The sequence below is a fragment of the Dermacentor silvarum genome, chromosome 2 (genome assembly GCF_013339745.2).
Source record: "Dermacentor silvarum isolate Dsil-2018 chromosome 2, BIME_Dsil_1.4, whole genome shotgun sequence".
Classification (NCBI taxonomy): Eukaryota; Metazoa; Arthropoda; class Arachnida; order Ixodida; family Ixodidae; genus Dermacentor; species Dermacentor silvarum.
In genome coordinates, this window is record NC_051155.1 from 245263539 (window position 1) to 245278821 (window position 15283).

General features: G+C 44.7%; 1 protein-coding gene across 2 annotated transcripts in view; it reads right to left on the reverse strand.

The window, feature by feature from the left end:
• LOC119443025 (motile sperm domain-containing protein 2) overlaps positions 1-9135 on the reverse strand; it is a 32001-nt gene extending 22866 nt beyond the window's left edge. Inside the window, exon 1 of one of the 2 annotated variants that reach the window (XM_049662548.1) lies at positions 8789-9135. In XM_049662548.1, coding sequence (XP_049518505.1) covers positions 8789-8945 — 157 coding nt within the window. In that variant the 5' untranslated portion in view covers positions 8946-9135. The remainder of the gene's footprint in view (positions 1-8788) is intronic. The other variant, XM_037708145.2, reaches the window with a different exon arrangement.
• Between the last annotated feature and the right edge of the window lie 6148 nt (positions 9136-15283).

The following is a 15283-nucleotide window of genomic DNA, read 5'->3' on the forward strand; positions in this document are numbered from 1 at the left end:
GGAATCGCGCAGTATCATGAAAGGGAAAAATTGTCATCCACCTGATTGTTGCACGAAGCTACTACTGAAATGTATCCGGGACCAACGCCCTGGAAAGGCGTTTTGTTGTCTTGGACAGTAGGAGCCTCTATTGCGCATTTGACAAACAATTGCTCGAAAAAGAAATGAGAAAGAAAAAAGAACTCTAGTGTGCAGGTATTAATAATAAACCTTCCGTTTAAACATCCGTGTAAAATAGGGTAGCTGTCCTCACCAAGTTTCACCGGAACTGAATGCCATCCGAGAAATATACTGCACTGGTATACGCTCGGCCCCTGTTACAAAACACTTCCTTTGTAGCACCTTCCTATTTTTCTAGATTTAGGTTCGAGAACAACAAACAAACAATATAGCTTGCACAACGCTGCATAGTCGTAGCGGCTTAAGAAAAAAAAAATAAAGGAACTCAAGAAAGTTCTTATTGTGCGTGATGTGCAGTCGTGTGCACTTCATAAGTAGTCTGAAAACATGCACGCAACTGCAGAGGGAAAAAAAAAAAAAAAAGAGAGACGGCTGGGAAAAATTAGCAGCGCGCTTGCCATGAGACAGGGTTCGCCTTAGAATGCCAAGCTGGCAGAGTTGCACCGCCGGTGCCGCTGGTTGGCGAGTTCCAAGGATTAAACTCACTCGAATGACGTCAAAGGGCCGCGTTGCCTCGTGCGCCACGTCGCGCGGCGTTCCACGAGGAAGCGGCTCTCGTTCGCCTCACCTCGGCGGTTTTTCCTCGAGGACAAGGTCAGCGCAAGCTCGCAGATGAAGGGGAATTAGCCTGTTTCTCTAGAGGAGACCATCTATATATACCGTGAAATATGAAACATACACCGTCAACGTGTATCTGTTAAATACATGCTCCACCCGTAGCGGTAGCCCAGTGGTTATCGTGTAGCGCTGCTGAGCTCGATGTCGCGGGGTTAGATCCTGCATGTGGCGGCTGCATTTCGGTGCGAGCGCAATGCAAGAACGGTCCGTGCACTTAGGTTTAGGGGCACGTTAAAGAAATTGAGGTGGTCTAAATGAATCTGGATTTCCCCACCTACGACGGGCCTCATAATCAGAACGTGGTTTTATCACATGACACCCCAGAATTAAGTTTTTTAAAGAAATACTTCTTTTTTCTTTCGCTTGTACTGCGTGCGTTTATCAACTCGGAAGTGTTCAAGCAGAATGTATTAAATTTGGCATTCAAAGTGTTTCATTGTGCACTAGCTCATAAGTTTGTTGGCCACCAAGTACTGCCTTGTAAAGTATATTGTCCTGCTACCACGTATTTGCTAAACTAGTACTGCGTTTACACTGACTTGTACTATACCGTGGGTTTCAGCGAACACTTAAAAAAAATTTTAAAAGTTGTCTGTGGCAGATAGCGCAATTCTAATTCATTAGCTGGTCTACTCGAAGAGGAGGACATTACACGCACAAAAAAATGGAAATACATAATTGACGAATTAACAAACATTCACTAATTTGGTTTTTAACTAATTACCTTAGGTCAGCGCAAGCTCGCAGTTTCTTAACAAAACTTCGTTTTATGCATTGAAGCACAAAAGTAACTGGAACGCCAATGCATTTCTCCGCAAAGTTCGGGAATTAATATCTCGAAACTGGTGTCATCCTGAGAATTCGTTCCAAGTGGGTCCGCCTTGCGAACTCCACGGCTAGAATTTGTAAATTGCAATATGGGCCATAAGATAATGAATGAAAAACTTAATTAGTGAATATTTATTAATTAGTCGATTATGCATTTCATTTTTTGCAAGTAATGTCCGCCTCTTCGAAGACCAGGTCATGAACTATAGAATTGTGCCATCTGCCACAGGCAACCTTTAAAAAATTTTGAACGTGTTCGCTGAAACGCCCTGTATCTACACTTGTACCACTATAGAATGTAGAGCACGACTTTTATTGATTTTATTTTATCATGTTCAATATCGTTTGTGCCCTTGTGAAATTCCGGTATCAAATTGGCAGTATGTATAAATCGAATTAAAAATATTTAGGCAGAAATGCATATTGTCTCGGTACACAGGACCATATCGAGTGCCGCGTGCCAAGACTCCAGTTACTTATGAAATCGCCCCAGTCAGTACCTGTGCCTCATCTGCCCCGACTTCCACTGACGTTGTGCATGTCGCATGCCTCAAACCGTATTACTCTCCTGTTACCGCCGATATTTAGACGCACCGGGACGGTGCTTCTGCCGCCGGGGATAATGATACATGCATATTGCGTGTTTCTTGTGGACGATGCGCGTGGGCGCCCCGACGAAGAAGGCGAACTGCATGCTCCTTGCTCTCGAGCTGTCGGCTGAACTGGCCAGCACTGCAGTTGTATTTTGTAAATATACATTGTGAATAGTATCCAGTGCTTAATCCTTCGTTCGCGTAACAATATTATTCCTAGATATAACAGCACACAAACTGGTAGTTGTTATTAAAGTAATGAGCAGCAATATGGCCGTTAGCAGGCGCTTCATATTTGGCAACTGGGGATGTGAAGTTCGATAGTAAATAAGACGCACGTTTTCAACGTGCCGACTCGGACTGAATTAATCATCAAAGCACTTCCGGATACTACATACTTTCAAACCATAGAACCTACTCGGAGACAACTGTACGTTGTGTGTGTCGCAATACGCACATTATTACTACGTACCACAAGCTCTTGTCACCAGAGGTTTGAAGACATTTGGTGACAGAAATTACTTGAAAGCACCACGAAAAACCTGTCTAAAGTGCAAGTATTCCCGAATGCTGTCAGCTTTGTTGAGACACTCCGTAGTTCACAATAATGTGCGGCGCTGCGGTGGAATGTAAGTTTACACTCTAGGGGAAAGGGCTGTGGGCATTTATCACAGCGTAGTAATGGGCATTCCTTCTTGGGCATTTTGTTGGTGTCCGATGACACTGCGCAACACGAAGTTATTTTTGTTTACATGAACTCATGGGTATGGCTATTGCTCCTGTGATGGAGATGAAAGGAATCCAAAGGCAAAAAATCAACTCCGTCCTCAAAAAAGCAAAAAAAAAAAAAAAAAAAGCCAAGAAGCAATCTTATTATGTTCTACAAGATTGTCACACATAAAAACAAACAAACAAACAAACAAACAAACAAACAAACAAACAAACAAACAAACAAACAAACAAACAAACAAACAAACAAACAAACAAACAAACAAACCAGCAAAGAGCTTTGCGTTGGCTTGTGCCTTGTTTACCACGTGCTTAGTTTTATAAGCCATGATGTATTTTGTGGTCTCAGCGTATGAAATATGAGGGCACCATAAGCCCCTTAGCCTGGGGACGTATTACATAAGAATTATTTTTATTTTTCATTATTTTTACCCTTGATAATTAGTTTGCACGAAACCGCTATTGACGGTATCGGCCATTTGCTGCCACGGGTGACAAGAAATGAATAGAACCGAAGGAAAAGGGTCCTTACATAATACGGCCGGGATTTTGTAGCGATGCCTTTTCCGATGCCTGTCTTTTTCGTGCTTTTCGCGCTTAGTCGTTGATCAGAGCGACACTCCGCCAACGTTATCAATAGGATCAGTTGGCAATGAACCGTGGCTGATAAGAGTGCCATAGAATCAAGCGGAGAGCATTGCAACGTTATAATGGCCCAGATAGCTTTTTTCCCTGACTACTCTTTCCCAGTGTGGGGACGCTTTTCCGACTAGCATCTCAGTTTCCCATCTTTATCTCTGAGCACTGTGTCCAGTTATAAAGTCAAGTATTTCGTTGTAACAGAAAGTTATGCGTGAAGTTTTAAGGCTGTAACCCACCTTTAATATTGTTGCGTGTAGCTGATGCCCAATGCTATTTACAATTTATTTACATGGAAGTCAATGGAGGCCAAGATGGCGACGCTATATCAAGCGGGAACACGTCGTCTTCCTCCTCTTCAGTGCAGCCACACTCTGGTGGCTGTTTCGTATCAATATTTTCCCAATAATAAAGTGAATAATTCGACAATCTTATGTGATCCTATACGGAAGGACCTTCGTGCTGAACTAAAGCGTGCGTTTGAAGGAAGAAGTTTAGTAAAGAATATTTTTCTGATACTTTCAGCTTCAGTGTCCGACAATGCCCTTTATTTTGGAATGGCAAAATAACGTGTAGGTAAATTCCACAGAAGCCATTTCAGCAATATGGCTGAATAATATCCTCGCAGGAAGCGACCGCTTGGGAAATTGTGAAGAGCGCTTGTGAAATGCCTTTGAAAAATATGGCAATATGCCGAGTGTATAGCACAGGCCGCCCTTAAGCTATCAAGAAAACGGGCTGGCTACATTTCGCTAATGCACTGAACGAAGGCAAGGTTTCATCGAATGCATCTACAAATGCTAAAAACGCCGACAGAAAGAACGGGGTGCGGTAACACATGTGGCTGTTTAAAATTTGTGGGCCTATAAAGCAAGTATTTGAAGCAAGCTATATAAAAATTTTGAAGAAGCTTATTTAGCTTCCGTAGTTACTCGTGGCTAGCGTCACATAAGCCTAAAGGTAAAAACATAAAATGTAGCCCAGGAAACTGTTCTAAAATATCTAGGGTTTTGAAGCATAGACGTAAAATTCACAAGGCTGACGTTCGAGTCAAAGAAACATGTCATGCTTGTCTTTACTTTTGGGTGCAGGCATCAATAGCTTTTTTTTTTTCTCGGCTTCAAGTGTTTACCTATTCTGTTCGGGAAAGGTGCGCAGAATTAGCATTCGAAAACCACTTCGTCCAGCGTTTATTGACGGTCTCTGGATGTATTGAAGATCAAGGGATTTATTACACGTTTGTCAATGAACTTCCGTTAATCCGCACTGGATAATTAGTGATGTGTAGAAACACAGCGTCAATAATTAATGGTGCTCCGTTAGAAGCTAAAGAGAGACGTACGCGTACGTTTATTTAATTTCGTCTCACGCGGAGTGTTCCAACAGGACGTCGGACTCTGGCAAATGCGTCGTTGAAAGAGACGCAGAAGATGCACAATTCTCTCCACAAACATGTACGATGTTCAGTACCGCAAATTGCCACATCACTGCACCTCACTGTGTTATGGCAAAATTGTAGAGCAGAAAAGTTCTTCAAATGGTCTAAAATAACGTATCTTTAGAAAAGAAATATACTTTGACGTAAGCTAGAAAAATACTGAATCCGTTCGAGCGATTACACAATATAAAAAATTATCAGGCACTTTTGCCTCATTCTCCTCTATTTTTACTGCCTTCGTACGAAAATTTCTTCCGACATTCTTCGCCAACGTGCTGCCATTGTTGTCACGGAAAACTTCTCTCGAATATGCGTGTCATGTTACGATGTTAAATGAAGGCTGCGGAAATTTGCGAGTTCGACGAAGTTTAAACCATCTAAATCCTTCCAAACTTGGAATTTGGGTGGAACTCGAGGACGCATTGTTCTATGCCTGGACAGAGCTTTCGAGCTGGGGGCCTCGTGCTGCCATCTGCCACCCAACTTCATGCCTGATTTTATGAAGCGACAGGCACTAGTGCCTGGCCAGACAATGTCTTTTCAACAACGAACAAAAGTAAGCTGAGAACTGAGCTAATTTCATTCGCGGCATTCCGCTGCAAGCAGGTCGAGGCAATTTTTGTTTTTATAAAAGTACTGAGCTGGGGTATCTGCGAACCCATATATAAAGTGACAAAGAGGCAGGTTGGGGCTTTGAGTGTCGTTATGGGACCGGGCATGCAATTACTGGGGCATCAGGGCCGGTGTTTTGGTGATTCGACCAGCTGCGGCTCCCGGGCTGCGGCTCCACACAGAGAAAGGTGACGCCACATTGCAGCTTAGTTGAAAGGGTCCGGCCAGGGTTTGTAGCACTGCCCGGTTGGACATGAGCCGAGCCGAAGCTGCCTAAAGACGTCTGGAGTGACTGGTTGTCTGTGAAACTGTAGTGCATTGATTGCTTTTTTTTTTGCGATTGTATGTATTGTGATTGTGTAACCCACACAGCGTTCACTTGGATATAGAGGGTATGCGATGTGCCGAATGTCTGTCCAGTTTGCCTGCCTTCTGCCCGGCTTGTACACCTGCAGACGACGATTTAATTTTATTATATTGTCTGCCTTTCCAGGTTTTTTTTTCTTTTTTTGCCATCTAATTCCACTTCAATGGAACGTAGATACAACTTTCAGTGTGCGACTTTGTTCCAAATACATGTTGACGTAAATTCTTCGTCAATACCCTATCGTCACAGGGATATCTGTCACTATTTTGGTGGCAAGAATAATCGGTACAAAATAAGGTTTTGCTAACATCTTATGATTGGGCGCAATGTCAATATACGGCACCACTGTGGTTGTCTTTAGCTATGCCTTACTATCAGGGCAATGCGGTAATACATGTCTAGTACGTCATTCAACAGCTAGCAGTTGTTTCAGTTTCGAAGACGCTAAGCATGCGGTACAAGTGCATGTTGGGTGAACACAGTCCAGAAACCAAAGGATCGAAAGAGCGGCGTCTTTACAGATATTCGCACTCAATTTTTCAGCTGTATTCACTGGGCCTCTTCGATTATCCATCCCTGACAGTCCCTGACAGTCCCGGACAGCTCGAGGCAGTGCTTTCAGCCAATGAGCGTTGCCTGTGCAGAATCTCGGACAATCCGGAACTGTCATAGACAGATAATCAAAGAGGCCCACTGACGGAGGCGTTTAAACGAATAAGCATTGCAAGTTAAAGTGAACCAGAGTTCACAGGTTTCGTAGTTTTTATATTTTCTGAAAGGTGACACTATCTCCGTCTCATAGAAGCAAATGAATACCATTACCGTGACACTATAAGCCTCTATCTTTCTGTCAGAGATGTAACTACCTCAACACCTATATAAGTTTAACCTCAACAGACCATGAGAACTGGAGGCAGTCATGTTCTTATGCGCAACTTGGTCTATTTGTTTACTGGACTAAGTTGGCTTGTTTGTCAGAAACCAGTAAAAAGAGGCGCAATGAAACGCGCACTTTTGTACAGACGTTCCTATGGTCGGTGCCTTCTTTATCTACCTGACATATTTGCATGTGCGCCATTTATTTACTACCTCAGTCGTGCATCGAAGTGTCTGTCAAACGCAATCATGCATGTCTGGAATTGCCCTCCACGCTAATAGCTACTCCTACAGCACACTGAGCTGAGTACAATACCTGGCACTTTTAGCATAATTTTATAGCGTAGCAGCTGGAGAAAATACTTGACGTAAGTGTTGCTTATACGTTTTTCGGTTATAATTACATTTTTCATAACTCGCTCTCGTACCTTCCTATATCTGTCTAACTAGCGCGATAATAATCCACCGATGTTTGCGACTGGTGACCTAATTTGGAACTATTGCTGCTTTCTCGACAGTGAATAAGTGACAGCGTGATCTGCAGTGTTACTCCGTTCATTGTTACATCAGTTAAGATTTACTTGAGTTTAAAGATAAGTTTTCAGATGAAAAAATCCCACTTACATGTATTTATTGATTGTACCGTCACTTTTTTATTGCTGTTGAAAGCGATTGCGCAGGTAACATGACTTCAAAAAACCATCTCCTTCTTTTCCTATATATGATCACTGCTATATATCCTCAGGAAATGCAAATGGTTATTCTCTGCTGTAAACTTGAGAATATATCTGCTTTTGTCTTGTGGTTAATCTACGTTTGCCTTTTGGCAAGAACAACTTTCTGTATAGCCCTCTCTCTGTGATGACAGGCAAAAGTTTTCTTCATCTGCTTTCTGGCGTTTTGCATCCAGTTCTGATTATGAGGCACGCTGTAGCGGAGGGCTCCGGATTTATTTTGACCACCTGGGTTTCTTTAACGTGCTCTACAACGCAAGCAAGCACACGGGCGTTTTTGCATTTCGCCTCCATCGAAATGCGGCTGCTGCGGCCGGGATTCGATCCCGCGACCTCGTGCTCAGCAGCGCAACGCCTTAGCTAACTGAGCCACCGCGGCGGCTGACAGGCAAAAGTTAAAAGCGAAAAGTTAATTGCATTCATAGCGTGGAAGGCATAGCGTGATACGACGGTTTGATTATATTGTTATAAAAACTAAGCTTGCAACATGGCGCATAGATTCTCAGGAACGAGATTGGAACACTGTCATCTCGCTAGCCACGCTGACAAGGCTACGTGCACGCTCTCACAATTCGACTTGCTTTTTGTATATTTGAGGGAAAATGATAGCAACGCAGTATGAATTCAGAATCCTTTCCGTACGAGTAATAGGGTATGACATATAGAATGATGACAATGCATACTGCTTTCTTTCTTTCCTTTTAATACGTGCGGGTGCAGACATAGAGGCATATGATCGCAACTAGGCATTTACATGTCAATTTGCTTAAACCTTCAGTATATATTATTGTTCGCCTTCCCGATGGAAATTACTAATTCCATTAGCACTGTTACGAGGTAAAAACCCTTCACCAGCACTCACTCCACGCAGAACCGCGGGGCGTACCACACAGGAAGAAATCTACAGCATATTGCGCTACAAGACTGCCTCCTAAGAAATGAGCTCGTTTTCGAATGCTATGAACATGGTAGAGCGATTATTTAAATTTATTTAAGCTGACGTAATCATATAACGGCAGCGTGATAAGAAAACTCGCGCGTTGACTGGGAACTCGTATTATTGGTACCTTAATCCGTAGCCGATAACAGTTGCACGTTTCTGGATTTAAGGCGTCGAAAACATTTCCTTCGGCAACCAGTTTTATCGATACATGACACCATCGGCTGCTCTCACCGTGTCTTTCCGGCCATTGCTGCAAACGCAGACGCAACTCCTGAATATTTTCCATGGTCACACGGTCCCAGTACTCTCGGTCCCCGAAAGCGTCGTTGTCCAACATGTAAGGCATGGCTGTGCTGACAGCGCTCGAAGACACACTGGTAACGAGCATCAACCAACGCGGCACCTGCCCCTTCGGTCGAGTGTGTCCACAACAAGCCTTGAAAGAGCGGTACGACAACAACACCGTTCGCTGTCCGATCTGCCGAAGCCGCGTGCGCGTGCGCCTTCTCTTTCCTGGACGTTAGCACGTGCGCCAGCTCACACACGTTTCGTTAGCCCTCCGGGGACGTCCTCTCAGCTGCGTTCAATCTCTCCGCCATCAGCTCTCGCGCACTTTAGCAGCGGCCTCGAAGGTCCCTTCCTTTCTAAATGGCATAGGTAAACTCCCAATGCCATTCACCGAGCTTCCAATTTCCTGCTACGTCTGGAAAGCCATGCAGGCGGCATGTATATCAAGAGAAACTACGTGAAACTATAGTGCTTAACGTATAGTGCTGCACATGCACACAAGCTCTTAAAACATACGTTCGATGGGGGCGAAATGCGAAAACACCCGTGTACTTAGATTTAGGTGCACGTTAAGGAACCCCAGGTGGTCGAAATTTCCCCCACTACGGCGTGCCTGATAATCAGATCGTGGTTTTGGCACGTAAAACCCACAAATCAATTTTTTCTCTTAAAACATACCCTGGGAGCTTAAGGCGGGGACGCCAGCTTGCCATAGAAGCTAACATATGCATAGGTCATTGGTTGAGGTCAATGAGGCGGAAACGTGCACGTTGGGCCTTCGGTGCAACCTCGCCAAAGCTAGACGCTTTTTCCGTGATTATGGTGACTGCGAAAGCGAAGCAAAATGAAACAAAACAAGGAACGCGTAAAATGGCGAGGAAAAAAAATGTTGGTATTGTTTTTGAACGATCATCATGCACGAAAATGGTGATAAAACAAGTTTCGAGTATAAGGGTGTTTCTTATGACAACTATTGCTGTGACAAACAAATAAACAAACAAACAAACAAACAAACAAACAAACAAACAAACAAACAAACAAAAGAACGAACGAACGAATGAACGAACACAAAGATAAAGCCCCGGATAGTTCGCTATAAGGGGTGATCATTTTTAAGTTTTATGAAATTAAAAAAAATTGCCTGTGGAAGAAATCGGGTAATTATAGTGCTTGAGCCGGATCATTCAAATAGGCGGACATCACTAGCACAAGAAATCAAAACGCATATTCTATTACCGAAAATTAACGAATTAACTTCCTAATTAATTACGCTACGGCACATTGCAATTTAAAATTGTAGCCGGCGAGTTTGCAAGAGGTATCCACCTGAAATGAATTTTCAGGATGACACCAGTTTCGAGATATTATTTACAGAAATGTGGGACAAAATACATGGGCGCTCCAGTTATTTTTGTGCTCCAATGCATAAAAGAACGTTTTGTTAAAGAAGTAAGTGGAACCACGGTGCATTTACAATGGTCTCATTCTGGATATTCATTCCAATTGGGTACGCCTTGCAAACTCACCGGCTACAGTTCGTAAATTGCAGTATGTATGGTAAAGTAATTAATTAAGAAGACAATTACTGAATTTTGGTAATTATTTGCAAACGTGTTTTAATTTCACGTGCAAGTAACGTCCACTCTCTGAATAATCCAGCTCAAGGACTAGAATTATGTTATCTGCCACAGGCGATTTGTAAACATTCCGTAAAACTTAAAAATGACCACCCTGTATAGTTGACCTTGGAACGCGACAGCTCTACAGCGCTGCTGAAGTTCTCCACGCCCCCGAGGAAGCCTAATTGCTTGGGCTCTGTGGATCACTCACTGTGTGAAAGAGAACCACAACAGTATGCCAATCTGTCATCTTGATCACTGTTTATTTGCCCCTCTATCGACTAAGCAGGAGCAAGCGTAAGCACCTAGAAAAATGTGCTCCTGATCGCGGGTGTTGGAATCCTCTATAACCCCGGACGCAGTAACAGGTAAGAGCCACGGGGCTCGGGAACAGGATGTTCGCTGAGAGCGTAGTGACGCAGCCGACTGCGTTTCGAGCAACTCTTTTCACGCCACGCAATGTAGCAACGACGACAGTAATAGAGGCAGGAAAACAGAACCTGCAGACAGCTTCTGGTTTTTCGCAACTGGATAAACGCAGCATAACGGACGGCCCGACCGCGTTTATACGCACTTTGCCTAATAGGTCAAGCTACCTCGCGACGGTGGTTGAGTCATTCCGAGCCAAACCAGCCAAACCGCCTGGCTCATTCAGGCAGACGATTTGGCACTAACGTCTGCCAGAGAAGCTCATTTCGTCACCAGAGACCTGCTCTAGCGACTCGTGTCAACGCCTTGTTTGTCCATTTCCACGTAAAAATAATATTATTTTTAAGTATAGCTTTTTTTGTCTTACCCTCCTGGAGTTCGGTGTAACGGTGTAAGAAGTACATAAGTAGCGTTTCTCCCCGAATGGACAACTTACATAGCGCTGAATTTTGACAAAGTAGTGGCAGTGAGCGCACATGCGTTCTGCGTAATCAAGGGACGATGACTCACGACATCAAACCTGTACATATGGCGTCGGCTAGGAGGTATCTCTAAGTAGAAGGTGGACGAAATTGAACGGCTTCTTTTATTTTGTTGTAATTGGGGTACCCATTTATTTATTTTTTATTTTTTGGTTACCTGAATATGTGCCACCAGATGTTCCGGCTTTATAGCAGGATATTTTGGCCACCAAATCAGTGCTAATGAAAGCAGTGCCAGTTATACGTAATGAGAGAATGCATCACGACATAAAACGTAGACGTAATGTCGGCTCATGCGTACCTCTTAATGGAATAGCGCATGATATTCAATCACTTTGATTTTCAAAATTTTCTCATACTTGCGCTTTGCGCTTTTATACCCTCGCGCTTATATTCTTGGCCAGTCCTTCAAAACGGTTACGCTCCCTTCTGACAGAAGGAGTGCATATAGAAATATATTTAGACATGCCTCCTACTTTGCATGCGCACGCGTCTCATCACCATGCATTCTTCCTTCGACAAGCATCGTACATCGCCCTCGTACCCGTGACATCGTTGCGTCGACGTCTCGCACTGTGGCCATCCACCTTATTTGGGGTTTGCAAACTTAGTTCGGCATAGCTTGTGAACGGTGTAGAGCAAAAGCACGAACAATGCATGACATTACCCGCTGCATTGGATGAAAATAAACAGAATTGTACGCATCGCCTTTAGTTGCATGCAATGCGTTTAGCTGACCACTTCTCTAAAGATTCACTTTACATTGATTCCAACATGCGCTTTTTTATAAGCAATCAAATATATATAGGAGCACCTCGTTCATAATCTGCAACTCGTGTAGATACTATTTCTTGTTCGATTTCCCGCCATCTCGACTGAGAAGGTCGACAAAGCATCGTGTTCTTACGCAGTAGTGACATGCCCAGTACTCCAATCCGTCTCAAAGAGTTCCTTCGAACAGCGGTACCCACCCACTTCCACATCCACAGCGACCCACCTCGGCGTGAATGAGGTTCTTTGAAGAGCGGCAGGTATGTATACATTGCCACAGGCTCAGTGACCCAAGTCGGTCCGATGGTTGATTTCAAACCCGTCTTACCTCTGCACAGAACCCCAACGCGCTACCCATTCGACCACTGACCACCGAGTGACCTGGGTAGTTGGGAAAACGGTTAGGAACATCATGTATTTATAGATACATAGAGACCAACATAGATAGATAGATAGATAGATAGATAGATAGATAGATAGATAGATAGATAGATAGATAGATAGATAGATAGATAGATAGATAGATAGATAGATAGATAGATAGATAGATAGATAGATAGATAGATAGATAGATAGATAGATAGCCCGGAAAGTGCGTGATTAACGGTAAGAATGCTAACTCATTAAAAGCATTAAAAGAAGTTTTGCCGAAGGATGACGATTTGCACGTGAAAATTGTATTTCTTTTTCGCATTTATCTATTTACTGCCTTAGTAAACTCGGTCGTCGCCTTGTCGCTCCTATTTCGTTACGAACAACACGGTTCCTGATTGCACGAGCAAGTCATCGCGCAAGCCCGGTCCTGTGATCGCCGCGCACAACGGTGAGCAATCATTGACGGCCGCCGCTGCGTTACACCGCACCGCCCTCAGTCTGTCCCATGGAGCCAATTGACTCCAATTGACTTCGGCGACCGCTGGGTCAAACGGAAATTCTTCCTTCCCGTTCAGTCATGTGTGTTTGTAGCGTATATCCACGCACTTCTATCCGGCTCGACCGCATTCTCGTGCAATCCAAGTCCAGTTGATACGCAACCTTGTGGGGGCTGGTATTTGCACACCTACCCGTCGATTGCGAAGCCATTATACCGCGACCGGCTCAACACGCAACAACGCCCCGACGCAGCGCCGAGCTCGGCGTGCACACGGCGTGCCCGTCACGCGGCGTCAGCTTTTCCACGCTTCGTTTATGCGCTTGTTTACCCTTGGCGCTGCGAATCTTCCTGTTCGTCAACCGCCGCAGCTTCGACGCTCGGGTTGCTTGGGTGGCGAGCTGATGGAGCCTTGACGTGGGTGATCTCTCGCTAATGTGGGTGTTTACGGGCTCTTGGTTACGGGCGTGCGATTTCATATTATCTGTGTGCTGCCACTAAAGCACTGCACGGGCCGATTTTTGCGGCCCGGGCCCGGGCCCGTTTTTACATTGGGCGGCCCGCCCGAGCCCGATCAAAACTTTTATGGTGAGACCCGGGCCCGGCCCGGGCCCGGAAAGAATCTACGTTACCCGCCCGGCCCGGCCCGCCAGCCATTTACCTTAAGCCCAAGCCCGGCCCGAGCCCGGCTCGAAACCGGCCCGAACCCGGCCCGAGACCAAAAAATACATGTTTTTCAGAGTTGAGAAGCCCGAGAATAACTCGCAGAAAGCCCGAGCCCGGCCCGGGCCTGCGTCAAAGAACCCGAGCCCGGCCCGGGCCCGGGTCAAAAAGCACACGCCGTGCCCGAGCCCGGCCCGAGCCCGTGAAAAAACTGCTCTACCCGGCCCGGCCCGGGCTTTCGGGTAAGCTCGAGCCCGTGCAGTGCTCTAGCTGCCACATCCATTGAAACGTGGATTCTTCATCGAGAAAGGTTTTTCATGTTTAATATGGCGGCTGTGGTGTTCGTAACGGTGTTCGTAAAAGTAAACGTCGGCTTTAACCGTCAGGGAAGTAGGTGTATTATAGCTTAAGTGCCAGGATCTCCTGCTTTAAAGTGAAATAGTCAATGCTTATGGCAGCGTAAAATCAGAGAAAACACTCTGTGCACGCATCCGGCATTGCTCGAGCGTATAGTGTGGGCACTATAACAGTTGATAGTCAACTATCCGCGCACGCATCGAGCGCTGGAATGGAAAAGCACATGCCTAACAGGAAGACAGCAGTATGGATTAGAGGAGCAAACATGGGTAGCGGATATTGTAGTAGAGATGAAGAGGAAGAAGTTAGGCATAGAGAGCAGATGATCGGTGGTCTATGAGAACAACATAGCGGTTTCGAACTGAAGCGAAGGGCTGTCTATAGCGCGGCAGGTTAGATGTAACGATGAGCAATTTGCAGGCAAGGGGAAGTGTGCGCTGACGAAGGGCAGGTGGAGGCTTCAACGCCTTTAATAAAACGAAGCTCTCCAGGATAACTATCCCGGACTTTGCAGACTGTGACTGCTGCTAGGTGGTGCTGCTGCTGGGTTGCCGAATAGCTTGCACACAGGATAGAATTCATATGACGAATCGGTTTGTTTGCAGCCCGATCCGTGCTACCCCTACAGATTGAAGTTTAGCATAGGGCATAGATTAAAAAAAAAATCAAACTATAGGCAACAGCACTTAGTTATTTCTCATTGAGTTGCTTAGTTACTTTTTTTCGTATATTGGGTTGTCAATAATATTCCAACCTCCCTTTCCTTTCATTCATTCCTTTCGTTCTTTTATTTATTTATTTTCATTTTCTTCTTTTTCTACGAGCACCATTTTTCTGCCGCTACATTTATTAACGCAGCACTCTTGAAATTGATATTGCATAAATATAAATCTCTGTTATTATTTATGTATGGATCCAAACTAGCTGGACGCTAAGGATCCAGATGCTTCTCATGTAGTATTCATCACTTTTGTATCCTTTTGGCAAATAAGTTCAATTGAAATTCAAAATATTCTCTCTTTCAGAGACACGGTAAGTTCACTAACCTCCAGCGGAGCACATACCCCTTCCTCCCCATCGTCCAGCCCCCTTCCACGAAAAGAGGAACCCACAATGACACGTCAACCGGCTGACACACGGCGTTGCCTCAAATTCCTCCACCCACTATCAGTAGCGCATTATATTTCTCTTGAATTCTACACCCTCGCTCGTTACCTCGCCCACCCGCATTACTCTCTCTCCCCTT